General features: G+C 39.0%; 8 protein-coding genes across 8 annotated transcripts; 4 read left to right on the top strand and 4 right to left on the bottom strand.

Moving 5' to 3' along the window:
* Positions 1-21: 21 nt before the first annotated feature.
* Positions 22-994, top strand: KIN28 (TFIIH complex serine/threonine-protein kinase subunit KIN28; the record flags this gene model as incomplete). The annotated part of the gene is made up of 2 exons (XM_037288282.1): positions 22-37; positions 105-994. 2 exons carry the CDS (start codon positions 22-24, stop codon positions 992-994), a joined length of 906 nt encoding a protein of 301 aa, XP_037144177.1.
* A 91-nt stretch (positions 995-1085) lies between these two features.
* HG535_0D01560 (NAD(P)/FAD-dependent oxidoreductase) lies at positions 1086-2291 on the bottom strand (the record flags this gene model as incomplete). Its single annotated transcript, XM_037288281.1, has 1 exon — positions 1086-2291. The coding sequence occupies one exon, from the start codon at positions 2289-2291 to the stop codon at positions 1086-1088; it is 1206 nt and encodes a 401-aa protein (XP_037144176.1).
* Positions 2292-2528: 237 nt separating this feature from the next.
* Positions 2529-3770, top strand: MSS2 (Mss2p; the record flags this gene model as incomplete). Its single annotated transcript, XM_037288280.1, has 1 exon — positions 2529-3770. The coding sequence occupies one exon, from the start codon at positions 2529-2531 to the stop codon at positions 3768-3770; it is 1242 nt and encodes a 413-aa protein (XP_037144175.1).
* On the bottom strand, positions 3765-5513 carry GPI10 (putative glycosylphosphatidylinositol-alpha 1,2 mannosyltransferase; the record flags this gene model as incomplete). Its single annotated transcript, XM_037288279.1, has 1 exon — positions 3765-5513. The coding sequence occupies one exon, from the start codon at positions 5511-5513 to the stop codon at positions 3765-3767; it is 1749 nt and encodes a 582-aa protein (XP_037144174.1).
* Positions 5514-5739: 226 nt separating this feature from the next.
* Positions 5740-8490, top strand: HUL5 (ubiquitin-ubiquitin ligase HUL5; the record flags this gene model as incomplete). Its single annotated transcript, XM_037288278.1, has 1 exon — positions 5740-8490. One exon carries the CDS (start codon positions 5740-5742, stop codon positions 8488-8490), a length of 2751 nt encoding a protein of 916 aa, XP_037144173.1.
* Positions 8491-8912: 422 nt separating this feature from the next.
* On the top strand, positions 8913-10646 carry EAR1 (Ear1p; the record flags this gene model as incomplete). The annotated part of the gene is made up of 1 exon (XM_037288277.1): positions 8913-10646. The coding sequence occupies one exon, from the start codon at positions 8913-8915 to the stop codon at positions 10644-10646; it is 1734 nt and encodes a 577-aa protein (XP_037144172.1).
* Positions 10647-11008: 362 nt separating this feature from the next.
* PHO2 (Pho2p) lies at positions 11009-12559 on the bottom strand (the record flags this gene model as incomplete). The annotated part of the gene is made up of 1 exon (XM_037288276.1): positions 11009-12559. The coding sequence occupies one exon, from the start codon at positions 12557-12559 to the stop codon at positions 11009-11011; it is 1551 nt and encodes a 516-aa protein (XP_037144171.1).
* A 393-nt stretch (positions 12560-12952) lies between these two features.
* On the bottom strand, positions 12953-14467 carry HG535_0D01500 (uncharacterized protein; the record flags this gene model as incomplete). The annotated part of the gene is made up of 1 exon (XM_037288275.1): positions 12953-14467. One exon carries the CDS (start codon positions 14465-14467, stop codon positions 12953-12955), a length of 1515 nt encoding a protein of 504 aa, XP_037144170.1.
* Between the last annotated feature and the right edge of the window lie 157 nt (positions 14468-14624).

Below are 14624 nucleotides of genomic sequence, written 5' to 3'. Positions count from 1 at the left end.
GAATGCTAGGTAGTGGTTCAAATGGAGTACACAAAGGGTATGATATTCATTAGCGTCTATATCAATTTTTCCTTAGATTTACTAACAAAGCATATTTTTATTAGAAAAAAAGGTTGGTGAGGGAACGTATGCTGTTGTCTATCTTGGAACCAAGCAGTCAACAGGAAGGAGCATTGCAGTAAAAGAAATCAAAAGTTCGGCATTTAAAGATGGTTTGGATATGTCTGCCATTCGTGAGGTAAAGTATTTACAAGAGATACAGCATGAAAATGTGATTGAACTTGTGGATATATTTCTGGCATCTGAAAATTTGAATCTTGTTTTAGAGTTTTTACCTTCTGATTTGGAAGTTATAATTAAGGATAAATCAATACTGTTCACACCTGCTGATATAAAGTCCTGGATGTTAATGACTTTAAGAGGTGTTCATCATTGCCACAGAAATTTCATACTGCACAGAGATTTGAAGCCAAATAATCTTTTGATAGCACCTGATGGACAAATAAAAGTAGCAGATTTTGGGTTGGCACGAACTGTTCCTTCCCCGCACGAAATCTTAACGAGTAATGTGGTGACACGGTGGTATAGAGCTCCCGAATTACTGTTTGGCGCAAAGCACTATACATCGGCAATTGATGTTTGGTCTGTCGGTGTGATATTTGCAGAACTTATGCTTCGAATCCCTTACTTGCCGGGGAAAAGTGACATTGACCAGGTCGAAGTCACATTCAGAGCATTGGGAACTCCAACAGATAGAGACTGGCCGGACGTATCTTCTTTTCCCGCCTATAATAAGCTTCAAATGTACACACCACCATCCAGAGAAGAGCTGAGAAGAAGATTCATAGCGGCTAGCGAAAATGCATTAGACTATCTATGCGGAATGTTGACCATGAACCCTCAGAAACGTTGGAACACAGTTCAGTGCTTGGAAAGTGAGTACTTCAAGGAAGCACCATCTCCAACAGAACCATCAAAAATCAAAATATCATAAGTATGTATAATGTATGTACGTCTGGCGTAGGACGATACCCAATTAATGTGCACTTCTTTGAATGCCGCCTAAAAGGATGAGTATATATGCTCTAGTCGTGGTAAATACGTTTCACGTACCTACCTATGGCTATACTTGCAGTGAGACCAGGTGATTCAATCCCCAATAGATTGACAAAGCCTGGAAAGCCGTCCTCCTCTTTTATGTAGAAATCACGAAATGTTTTGTCACCAGGTCCACCAAGCTTTGGTCTAATACCTGAATATGACACTTCTAAATTTTGCAAGGAAATATAAGGATAGTAAGTTGATATTGCTTCATAGGCAGCGGGGATATTAGCAGGATTTGGGCTATAATCTGTAGGTGATTTGACGTATTCCAAATCAGGGCCAAATCGAACCTGATTGTCCAAGTCTATGGTAAGATGAGTGCCAAGTGAATTAACATTTTTCGGAGGTACTGGATATATGAGTCTATGGACTGGAGGGAACCCGCCTCTTGAAAGCTTGAAATAGTTTCCTCGAGCATAGTATTGCTTCATATGCCGTTCATTTGGTAAAAGCATATTGCAAATCCTGTCCGCATAAAGACCTGCCGCATTTATTAAATTTTCAGTTCTTAACTCAATAATGGAAGCCTCATCACCAAATCGGTCATTTGCTGCAACTACGTAGCCTTGTCCTTCTTTATATTGTAGATCAACGACCTCAGATCCGGTAATCACTTCTCCATCGTTGCTCTGGATAACACCACTTAGATATTCCATCAGTGAATGCGAATCAATAATTCCTGAGGTAGGGGAATTCAGTACGGATTTCTTCACCAGCACTGAGGGCTCGATTCTTTTAGCCTGTTCCGAAGTCAGAAGCATAACATCGACATTGAGATCTTTACACTTTCTATAAAATTGTTCAACAATAGAATCTTCGTACCCTGTCTGTGAAACTACCCATTTGCCACATTTCCTCCAGGAAACACCGGTTTTCAAAGGATCCAGTTCATTATAAATGATTTTTTTTCCTTCGATACAAAGTTTAGTCTTTAGAGAATCACTAGGGTAATAGATGCCTGCATGAATGACCTCTGAATTTCGTGAAGACGTTTCGGCACCAATCATATCATTTTTCTCGAGTAATACAACGCTGTTGCTTTTTACCTTACTCAACTCAGCAGCAATAGCCAATCCTACAACGCCGCCTCCCACAATTACATGAGAGTAGTCCATGGATCTGGTCGCGCACGACACACTGAAGGATCTTAACATACGGCTCAATACCAAGCCCGGTACAGTGTACATATCCCACTTTAAGTATCGTCAATTGCCTCGATCTTCTGAATAGTAATCCAAATATTCCTTGCAGGCCATATATTTATCTCCTACTTCTACCGTCCTGCTGCCGATTTCCTCCTAGCTAGCGTTTGTCCAGAAACAATTGCGATGCTAAGCAGATAAATTTTTAATGTTGATGATTATATGCTTATTTGTTGACATCCTTTTCTTTGATGTCACTTTATCTCAAGTAATTTAGTTTCTATGGATTCAATGCCATGCGCCTTTCACATACGAACTAAAAGTGAAGTAAGAAAAGGAACACTCTTGACTGCTCTTCTAGCTTGCAGGATTTATTATGGACCCGCAATGTTTAGATTGAGTGTTCAAATTGCTAAGAGATACTATGGTAACTTTTCAGCTTTGAAGAGGCCTCCATTCAATGAGATATTCCCACCGAAAAGAATGATTAATAAGATACTATTTGACCTGGACAGTAGGTATGCGTCAGGAAAGCTCTATGTTGTTTATGAAAGCGTCTACAACAATCTTGATAAGGAGAATTATACAAGGGAATTTCCTAACAGTTTCAATGCCTCAGATGTTATGATTATGAAGAAAGTTCTTGAGAAGGTGAGGCATAGAACTAAAAGCATCAACAAGCACCTACTTGAATTAGAAAACTCATTACTTGATAGTGCTGCCGAAATGGGTAATAAGGATGCTGTAGCACTGCTGGCATTTGATGTGTTGAAAGATCCGTCTCAAAACACTAGCGAAGATGTCGAATACTCCAAATTACTTATTAAAGATCTGTACAAAAGAAAACATCATCTCACGTTGAAGTTAACAGGAGATCTAGCATTCAAAAATAATAACTTGAAAGAAGCTGAAAATTATTACAAGCAGTTTCTTGATGTGGAAGATGATACCTTTCTAGCTGGCGAGGTTTATGGACAGCTGGGCCTAATTGGCTTAAGAGCATCTAATTTAGCTGACGCTGAAAGATTCTTTCTTAAATCCATTCAATTATCACCTTTAAAATACTCAGTGCACTCATATTTTTACTTGAGTCAGATGTATATGAGTTCTGATCCGTTGAAGGCAAGAACGTTGATGGAAAACTGTGCCACTCAAGGTTTCAAGGAGTCATTTAGATCTCTGGGTTACTTAGAAATGAATTATTTTAAAGATTACTACAAATCACAAGAATGGTTTAAGTTAGGTATGGAGCTTTTCGATATAGAATGCTTCATTGGGTATTTTGATTGTTGCTGTACACTGAAAGAATGGGCAATGGCAAATAAATGCTACAAAAGTTTGCAAAGAATGGCAGAGATCAATCCAAAATATAGACCTCTGCTGGAAGAATTTGACGTAGCGCGTTCTGACAAAATAATGACATCTTCGCAGTACAGTTTCCAACCAGTCTTTAACAAAGAATTGATCGGGGAAGCTAAAGCAACGGAGCAGTCAATATTCAGAAGCAGTAAATGGGGGCTATAGATCAGTTCTTTTATATACGATAACATCACCTCGTCGCCTATGATCCCAATGAGAGAACGTGTTAAAATAACGAGTGGACTGAACATAAGGTGTCCCCTGTAGGAAGGATTTCATGAAGGCATCATCAAGATGCTCAAAAATAATCAAATACTGTGGCCATTCATATCTAAATTCTTTCTCAAGTCCCTCATTCAGCGGGGATGTCAGTGGGGGGAAATTGTTATGGATGAATTTCGGTATGTTCTCATATAAATAATCACTTCGATCCATATAAAGCAGAAGCTTGTTCTGAGCATCTGAATCATCCAGTAAATGCAATGGTGGGTCGCAGCTTATTGACCATAACGTGTTGATATCGTTTCTATGCAGATGTGACTGCCATGGGGTTGAGTGGCAGGGCATAATGAAGCCTATGCTGTGAATATCCGATCCCTTGTGTAGATCTATCACAACCGAGATCACACCTCCTTCTAAGAGAAGATTCAAAATACATGCTACCAGAACGGAAATGAATGAAAGGGCATATGTCAAGTTTTTTAATTTGTTCTGATTGGCTTTAAATCGATCAAGTATGTTTATGGCAGATACAGAAGAAATGAGAATGAATAGCGGCTGCAATGGATAAATGAATCTGAACTCTTTATGCTGTAGCAATGAGTATATTACTAGGTTAAAAACGATCACAGTTTTAACTTGAACATACGGATTCATCCAGAAATGTGGGAATTTTTTTTTAGTTTGCGGTGTTAGCATACCATAAGCAAACAGCGGGATGCTGTATCCCAAAATAATTGGCAGGCTTTGTGCTACATGAAAATGCCACGGCGCTACACCATAGAAGCTAGATAAGGAAGTGGTGAGATTGAACTTCAGGAAACGAAAAACTGGCAGTACAAAACTTCCATAAAAATAATAATCAATCAATGCGTTGCAGGCAACTGTACTAATGAGTACCAATGCCACTTTGCGCAGCAAATATGCAATTTTCATCGTTTGCCCAGCGAAAAGCAGATTTAGTATCAGGTATCCTCCTAAGATTAGCCATATCAAGCCATTGCTTGGTCTTTGTAGGCATGTAAACATGGCAATCGCTAGGGATGTAGTGAATTCTTTCGATTCAATAAAAACACCTCCAGACCAATCCCAATAAAACAAGGCAACGCATGTCGAACACATTTCGAATGAATTAATAAATGTTCTTGTTATGATAAAACAATTAAAAAAGTTTGTAAGAGTAAGCAGTACCGAAATTTGGGTCAACTTAGGTAGTCTCTCTACCGCTTTCGAATCACTGCTCTTATCCATTGTCAGTAGATATATTTTCTGTATCCATTTGATTGTATAATACTCCCCAGTAGCTGCCACAGCACTCATTATTATCTTAGGTGTGTATAATACCATGTAATATTCACATATCGTAGAGTAAACATCTGCATAATATGTAAGTTTGCTCCCCCAATCTGTAGTCAAAGGAATAATATCTACGATGTATGCGATAGCAGCCAAAAAGTGATTCTGGATAATCATGAGCAATTTCACAGATCGATACCCAAGCTCGAAAAGTAATGGAAACGCATAACTTCTCAATCCGTGTTCCCATTCCCAGGTCAAGTGCCCATATCCAAAAGCTTTAAAATGAGCAGGCTCGAGTGCCTGCCAAAATTCATCTGCTTGGAAATATGTGCGAGTTAGAAAAGAATTGAGGACTCTGAGAGCCAAGATTAGCAGCAGAACATTTGACATCTCATGAGTTTTCAAATGTTTAACAACAAAAAATGTATAAGGAGCCACTTGTATTCTTTTGTTTCAAAGAACTTCTGACAGTTCTGCCATTTTTCAAGGTCCGAGTATTTGGCATTAATACGACGTCCTGAAGATCAACAAAATAAAAAGTTGACCTAACTTTGAAAGATCAAATACGTACTACGAAGGCGTAGCGTTTCGACGATAGCTAAGCGATCCTAAAGGAATGCTGAACTTCACAGGTCAGAGTAGAAGAAGGAATATCAATCTCGGGAATAGGACAGTCACTAGTAAGCAGGATCTTTTAGCAAAAGCCCAATTGGAAAGGGAGAAAAGAGCTCAAAATCGACAGCGCGAACAAGCAGCCATAGTGTTACAATGTTACATTAGAAGGCACCAGGCAATCAAAATGTTGTTTACCGATTTGCTACCAAGCATCCCTAAAGAAAAGGTTAAGCATATCATTCCTGCTTTTGGATGTCTGCTGCACACCTTTCTCACCAAGGAATCTACTCTCGAAATCATCAAACATTCGAGCTCTTTAACCACATATCCTGGAACTCTGGGCAACTTGCAAATATTTTCTTTGATTTCAAGCTACGATGATGCCTCGATAATGGTCGAAACCTTAAAATGTATCAATTTGAAGAAAGAAACAAAAGAAGCTTTTTTGAACGCATTGAAGTCATTTTTGAAGAAAACCAGAAGTTTAGAAGAAGAGTCTGCCAGGGCTCTTTTGCATGTTATGATGGTCTGGAAGCTCAACTCTTCTGAAATAATAACGCCATTATTTGAAATTAATGCGAGCGAAGCTCTATATCCTAAAATTGTGCTGGATTTCTACCAATTCCTTGCATCTGAAGGTATTTTTCCAAAACCAAATAAGAACTCCTCTTCCCTGTTGGAGAATTTATCATATATTTACTTCAATACTCCCGAAAAACAAAAAGGTTTGGAGCACTGTATTGCGTCATGCTTTAGAAATTTACATTATACGCCGGTAAATCGCGATCTAGAAGCGTACGTTACTGAGTTGTACGAAACATCGTTTATTGATAAGATCGCTGGCATGATAGAAGACCCGAATTCATACGATATAGATATGGAAAATGTGATTGGATACATTGAAGGCGCTGCGGATGACAACTCCAAAAATTCTATGTTAATTGCTCTCCTATCGAGGTCTTCTTTTCTGAGACAATCGTATATAGCCTTCAAACAACATAATAACGTCTGGACAAGTGAAGATCAATCACGCGCATCCTTCATACTATTTACCAGACTGTTGCAAATGCATCTTTTGGTATCTACAGATCACGAACTACTCTCTGGCAGTTCTGGATTCACAGATCAGGATTTGACTGAATTTACAACAGATTTGAAACATTTTGTGTTCTCAAATATTTGGGAACCAACTTCAGAGTCAAAAACTAACATGGCGGATGCGGCCTTACCTCTTTTGCAAAAGCTGTATTTAAGAGATTCTCGTTTGCATTTCTGTTCGACAAAAAATGACCCCCAATTTTGGTGTAATAAGAATCCCGAATTCTTACGTGTTAGTCCTTTCAAATACATTGAAGACTATGAGCGGTTGTATAGAGAATACGCCGATAGAAGAGAGGACATGTTTTCGGAGGCTGACGATGACACTGGTGTTGACGACTTGGGTTCAATGAAGTACGAGATTCTCAATCACTTAAGCTTGAGCTACAAAAATTCTGTATCCACCCGACAGTTTAAAAAGTTGGAAATTCTCATAAAGGCCCCATTTTTTATACCATTCGAGCAAAGAGTTAATCTTTTTTACATGTTCATCGCTATAGATAAACAAAGATTAAATTTATCCGATGATAGCCAAATGATGGCACTACTGATGCCTTGGAATTTAGGCGCCCATTCTAGACAGTCGGCTACTATATCAAGAGAGCACGTTTTGGAAGATGCCTGTAACGCATTTAATGGTATCGGTGAAAGATTCAAATCGAAATTAGCGGTAACATTTGTCAATGAATTTGGGCCGGAAGCAGGTATTGATGGTGGTGGAATAACAAAAGAGTTTTTAACTTCAGTTTCTGATGAAGGCTTCAAAGGTGATAAATATCATCTTTTTGACACGAATGATCAACACGAATTGTACCCCTCAACAGAGTTTGATTCCCAAAAACTTACGTACATGTGGTTTATGGGCAAAATAGTGGGCAAATGTTTATATGATCATGTTTTAATTGATGTTACCTTTGCTGATTTTTTCCTTAAGAAAATATTAAATTACTCCTCGAAATTTATTTCATCATTTGACGACCTCTACAGTTTAGATGTTTCTCTGTATTCGAATCTGGTCAAGCTTCTATCAATGAGCTCTGAGCAAATAGAAGCATTAGACTTGAGTTTCGAGATTAACAGCAACAAGAACGATTCTCAAGTTGTTCAATTGATTCCGAATGGTTCCAACATAAAAGTATCCAAATCTAACGTGTTGCTTTACATTTTCAAAGTTGCTGATTTTAAGCTTAACAGATCTTTAAATAAACAAATTCGTAATTTTCACGGTGGTATGAGTATGGTAATAGCCCCACATTGGATGGAAATGTTTAATTCTGTTGAATTACAAATGCTCATTTCTGGGGGAGGCAAAGACATCGATTTGAAAGACTTGAGAGATAACACAGAGTACGGAGGATATCTCGATACAGACAAGAGTATACAGGCCTTTTGGGAGATACTCAAGGAGTTTTCCCCAGAAGAAAGGCTAAATTTCATCAAATTTGTAACGTCCGTGCCTCGAGCTCCATTGCAAGGTTTTGGATCGTTAGAGCCCAAATTCGGGATACGAAACGCTGGAGGAGAGTTGGATAGACTGCCCACTGCTTCAACATGCGTTAATCTACTCAAATTACCTGATTATCAAAATAAAGAACTGCTGCGCAGGAAACTTCTTTACGCAATAAACTCGGGTGCCCGGTTTGACCTTTCTTAATTGCCACTATAGTAGGACTCACCGCGCACGTAAACAGAATTTATATATGAAAACATTCGGAACTTAACTGGCCTCCCATTACTACTTTTATAAACGTTTTCGACAAGCTACATACGATCTCTTTCAGTGTATCATCTGTCTTCGAAGTAATCAGTTTCTGTTTTTGTCATTCACCTTTGTAAACCGCGCCAGAAAAGCTATGAGGAAAAAATAGGAGGTTTCCATTGAGGCAAGGCTCAAAGAAGTTACAAAGTTTGAACCAAAAAACAAAGGTCACTCTTTAGTTCAGTGCTCGCAGGAATAGAAATTTTAGCTATACGTTTGAACATTTACCTATCGGTAAGAGGAGACTATAAAAAGAAAGCTGTGTTTAGCGAGTAGCGAGCTGCTATAACTGTTTCCTTTCTTTGAGGTGTTTCGAAATGATCAGTGTAGCGAGTTTGTTAATCAGCTTGTCTGTGTTGGATGATGGAGTATTTTGTCACCTTATCCCCAGAAGCCTTTTGAATTTTGATGAAGGCGATACATCTGAGTATGATGTGCCACTTCAGTCTGGCGAGGAGGTGAGCATAAGCAGTGATGAAGATGAGATAAACCTTTTACTGTTCTCCTTGGTCACCATGATTTTGGTATACGCATTCGTCTGTTGCGTTTACATATTAATAAGGTTTTTTGTAAGGAACGTCTTTGCAAGGGATAATAGAATCTCTTTGCTAAATGATGATGATGAAAATAGACGTCATCGGAGGACAACGGAACGGCTAAATGCCAGATGGCCCAATATCTTGGATGACCAGGAACTCGTCAAGAACAAATTGGTCCGGTTAAGCCCGGAAGAACAGTTTTATTACAAGCAAGGTGAAGAATATATCAAACAGAATCCCCCTTTGATCGTTCCACATGCGCAATCTTCCCAAGAGCAGATAGAAGATCCTGTGATAGATGATACCACTAGGCAATATATAAATGATGAAGGGGCTTATGCGTGGGAATTTCAACCAGATCCAAATCTACCTAATGATACAATTATAGTCGAAAATAAAACCGAAATTACATTCCTTAATTTTAACTACGAAGCATCGATCATGACAAACTTACCTATTCCAAGAATAAACCGTGTGTATTATTGTGAGTTTAAAATATTCGAATTAAATAATAGTGGAGATAATGGTGGCAGTTTCGCCAGTAATCACTTAGAAGATGGGCAAACGATTTCATTTGGATTGTCTACGTGCCCTTATCCTTATTTCAGATTGCCCGGTAAGCACCATCATTCTATTGCATACGACTCAAACGGTGCACGGAGATTCAATGATTCATTTGAACTGGAACCTAAACTGGGTACGTTGTTCCCCCGTTTGGAGAAGGGTGATGTTGTTGGTATTGGGTATAGATCAAATAGTGGCACAGTTTTTTTCACTAGAAATGGTAAAAAGTTGAAGGAAGATTCTGTTGGCGGACATGTAAAGGGTTGGAAATTCAAATACGTATACCCAATAGTGGGTTCTAACGTCCCTTGTAAGGTTCACGTCAATTTTGGTACTTATGGATTTGTATATATTGAAGCAAATGTTAAAAAATGGGGATATGCTAAATCAAACGGTACCAAATTACCGCCTCCTTCATACGAGGAATATGGACAGGATACTTTGCTTGAGAGTGGTTGTGAGGATGAAGGATCAGATAATGAGACCAACTCATCGATTAATGATGGTGATATTATAGATAGTCAAGGCGAACTCTTACCGCCACCTCCAAGCTTTCAATATAGCACTTCACCAAATTTTGAAAACTCATTGGGTCGAAACGTCGAAGAGATTGATCTAGATTCTTTACCGATTGAGCCACCAAGCTATTCAGATGACGAGCAATCTTCAAAGTTAAAGTCGAATGCCCCAAAAGTTGGAAGTAGCTCGCGTCATATTAATCCGGGAGTTCAAGCAATTGAGGAGGAGGTCGATGGATTTACAGATGACGAGCACGAGGATGATCCAGACAACGTGGGTGATATGGAAAATCTTAATGGTAATGATGCCACCGCTAATGATGAAAATGATGAAAATGGAAACAATGGAAACAATGGAAACAATGGAAACACTGGAAACAATGGAGATACAAAGGGGAATACCCTAGCAAATCAGTTTATTCAGGACTGAGTATTATGGAGAGGAAATTAAAAGAATGATGTAGCCACAATTTATACTAAGGAAATCAATATTTGAATTTTTATTCTTTTTTTATTGGCACGGAGGGCATTCAAGCATATATTGCTTCTAAACTTCGTTATGGGAATGCCAAATTTTTTTTATTCACGAGTAGATACCAATCAATTAGGGCCTCTGGGCCTATATACCCGAGACGAATCGGATATTCTTTTAATGCAATGAGGATTTGTTTATATATATGCTTCTATTACTTAATTATCTACAACTAAACAAATAGTTCAAGCGATGCACTGTTTGAGATGGAATAAATCTCCATAGTTTTGATTTTATATCGGACTTTTTCTTGGCACAAATCATAGCCATCTATTATCATCAGTTAATTCATTCGAATTTTTAAAAAAATCTGATATACTCGGTAAATGATTTTCATGGGGTAGGGATAGCAAATTCGTATTATTGGTTTCCTGAAGATTGATATTATCTTGGTGAACAGATTCAACAATACTTGGAGAGCCTCGGTTAATGTTCAATAGATCACCCGTGGCATCATAATGATCAAAAAATGGCTGCTGCTGTTGTTGTAAAGACAGAGGCTGTACATCTAAGAGACCTGTGTCATGAGCATTTGGGACTGGAGGTGGTGGTATTATTTGATTGGTGCTATTATAATCCAATATCAGTGAATTCATAAATTTTAAAGAGCTCTGAGATCCCTTCAATGCATGCGGTATATTTGAACCGCCCACGAATGCGTCATTGACTTGTCTACCCTCCGAAAAGTCTTCGCAAATAGACCATTGATTCTTTGTTGCCTCATCAGAAGCATCCAAAAAATAAACAGCAAAATTTGGCGGTCTTGAAACTGTTATTTTCAGCTCCGCGAATTTCTCATTGAATTCTTTATCACCATCTTCATCCTTTCTACTGCCAACTACTTTGCTCTCAGTCTTGTCACCGTCTCTTTGACCACTACTGCTTTCTATAATATCGTCAGTTTCCAAACTCAATGAGCAATTTATTACTGCATTTATAGGGAAAAATATTCTGAACAAGATCTTTGTATTATTGGCCATTGCACTGAAAAAATAATTTATCTCAAAGTTTTTCTTAGAGATTAAAACTAGTAAATCTGTCGCATTTGACATAATTTCATTGATGGAAATTGGTGATAAGTTTGATAAATCCTTAATGATCTCTAAGTTATCCTTTCTTAATGCACCACTTTTCATTCTGTTCCAGCTCCCAACGGTTATTGAGCAAATGTCAATAAAGTAATAGTTGTTATTTATATTAAGTGGTATCTTGTCGAAAAATGTGAGACAATCAGGACTGCTATAACGAGCCAATGGATCTGAGCCTCCCTGATCGGCTGCCCCATTAGACGCATCACGTTGTTCGCCTTTTTTGTTCCTATATTTGGCCCTTCTGTTTTGAAACCATATTCTCACGTTCTTCTCCGGCAATCCTGTTGATTCTGAAATTTTCTTTCTACGTTGGGAGGTGAGATTTGGATTGGAATTAAACTCTTTTTTCAAAAGGTCCAATGCTTCACCTCTTGCTCGCGTCCTTCTTGGTCTGGAATGCCGCTTATCATCTTCATAATTTGAATTCGGATTTGCCTCATTTGGTAAGATGTCTCCTTCAAATTTTGATGGTTTCATTATCTCAATGCTATTGTGAGAGTTACCTAGCACTTCACCTTCATCCCCTGCAGCCCGTGATCCGCCATGCGCAATATCATGACTTTCATGCTGATCATCACCATTGTGTTCCCATTCCAGGCGACTCCCATGTTCGGGCTGCTGTTGATGTTGCTCTTCTTCGTGATTCTCCTCGGATAGTATATCGAATCCAGTATTAAAATCAGATGCAAAATGCTCTTCACTTTCCCCATAACCACTCATTTTGCTATTACAAGCGATCTCTCAGAGAAAAAGGCTCCCCCAAATATGTCACACCCACCTTGTATGTAGTTTCCTGAGCACCCTGTAGCTTCTCCGCTAGTATGTGCCTCAGCCAACCTAGTTCTGATCAAAGACTACTACTGAACTTAGCTGTATCGAATCCCTGTATCTTGATTGTTCATGGCGGATCCAGAAAACAAAGCGTAATAAATGATGCAATAATAGATTGCTGCACACGCACGAACATAAAGAATATGATACTATAATGTTTAGATATATAGAATAAGGTCCCTTTTACTGTCCCTCAAATGGTATAAAGGTGAGTATGCATACCATTAGTTGGCGATATATATGACTGCTATGTAAGATATCCTTGGAATCACCAGTTTCTGATTATAGTTGATCGCCAAGGTTTACGTAGACAGATTTAACAGAGGTAAAATTGGATAACCCGTATGATCCCAATTCGCGGCCAAACCCACTCATTTTTGCACCACCAAATGGCACATTAATATCTACGTCATTGGATGAGTTAATCCAACACATACCGGCTTCAACATTATGGGCGAATTTGTGGCATTTGACCAAGTCCTTGGAGAAAATGGCAGATCCCAAACCGTATTGAACATCGTTAGCAATCTCCAAAGCATCATCAAAGTCCTTGAACGTACCAATGACGATAACGGGGCCGAAAATTTCCTCCTGTGCAATCTTGAAATGATTCTTCACATCAGCCAAAATGGTCGGCTTGACGTAGTAACCCTTAGACAACTGCTCATCATTTTCCACAATTTCTGGCAGTCCCAGACCACCAAGTACCACTCTACAGCCCTCATCTATGCCAATCTTAATATATTTTTGTACTGTAGATTGTTGGTCTTTTGATATTTGAGGACCAACGACAGTTTTTGCATGAATTGGGTTGCCTACGATGTATTCGTCTTCAACGTGTTTCGCTAGTTTTGTTAAGAATGCTTCATAACTCGATTCCTGAACAAAGCATCTAGAAGTACCTGAACAAATCTGACCCATATTATTAAAGATGCCGAAAGCGGTCCATTTTACAGCTTGGTCAATATCAGCATCGTCGAATACCATAAGCGGCGACTTCCCCCCACATTCAAGTGTGATTGGCTTCAAGTTCACTGAGGCGTTTCTTTGGATTATCTGGCCAACTTTTGTACTACCAGTAAAGGCAATCTTGTTAACGCCAAGGTGCTTGACCAACGAATCGCCCACAGTTTCACCTAAACCAGATATAACGTTGAACACACCAGGCGGAAAACCTGCTTTGGCCACCAGTTGCGCAAAGAAAAGGATGGATAGTGGCGTTTGCTCAGCAGATTTAAAAACTGCCGTGTTACCAGTGGCGATGGCTGTCCATTTCCACGACATCATCGCTAATGGGTAATTAAACGGAATAATACATCCTACAACACCCAATGGCTGATGCACAGTATAGCATAACTTGTTTGGTTGCGGAACAAATGACTGCCCGTTGTTCTTATCAATCCAACCAGCGTAATATTTCAGCACTGCGATAAGCTCCTGGATGTCATATTTTGCATTCGTCTCCACGGGTTTCCCGGTATCAAGAGACTCAACCTCCGCCAGCAGCTCCAAATTTTCCTCTATGAGACTGCATAGCTTGTAGAATAAGTCTCTTTTCTCAGTTGCTGGCAAATTTTTCCACCCCCCAAATGCATCTCTTGCGGCTTTAACAGCTCTATCGACATCCTTCTTGGGATCCGCTGCTTGAATTGCTACTATTGCCTCACCAGTAGCTGGATTATACGATTTCACAACATCTTCACAAGAAGAATCCACGTTTTCATTGTTGATGAAAAGACCCAGCGGTTGAGTATACTTTGCACCTGATGGCAAGCTTATTTCTTTGGTTAGAGTCATTTTTCACCACCAATTTACCAGATATCTGTGACCACCACTACCGAATACATATCAATTGGACCTATTAATCGCAGTATTCGACCTGTTTATATACCCATCAAATCCAATATGCCACATTGATAAATCTTCTCGCCTCCAATTTCCCGATATGACTTTT

Source organism: Zygotorulaspora mrakii, chromosome 4 (genome assembly GCF_013402915.1).
Source record: "Zygotorulaspora mrakii chromosome 4, complete sequence".
NCBI lineage: Eukaryota > Fungi > Ascomycota > Saccharomycetes > Saccharomycetales > Saccharomycetaceae > Zygotorulaspora > Zygotorulaspora mrakii.
Note: the sequence above shows the minus strand (reverse complement) of the source record. Positions and strands in the feature narration are given on the sequence as shown.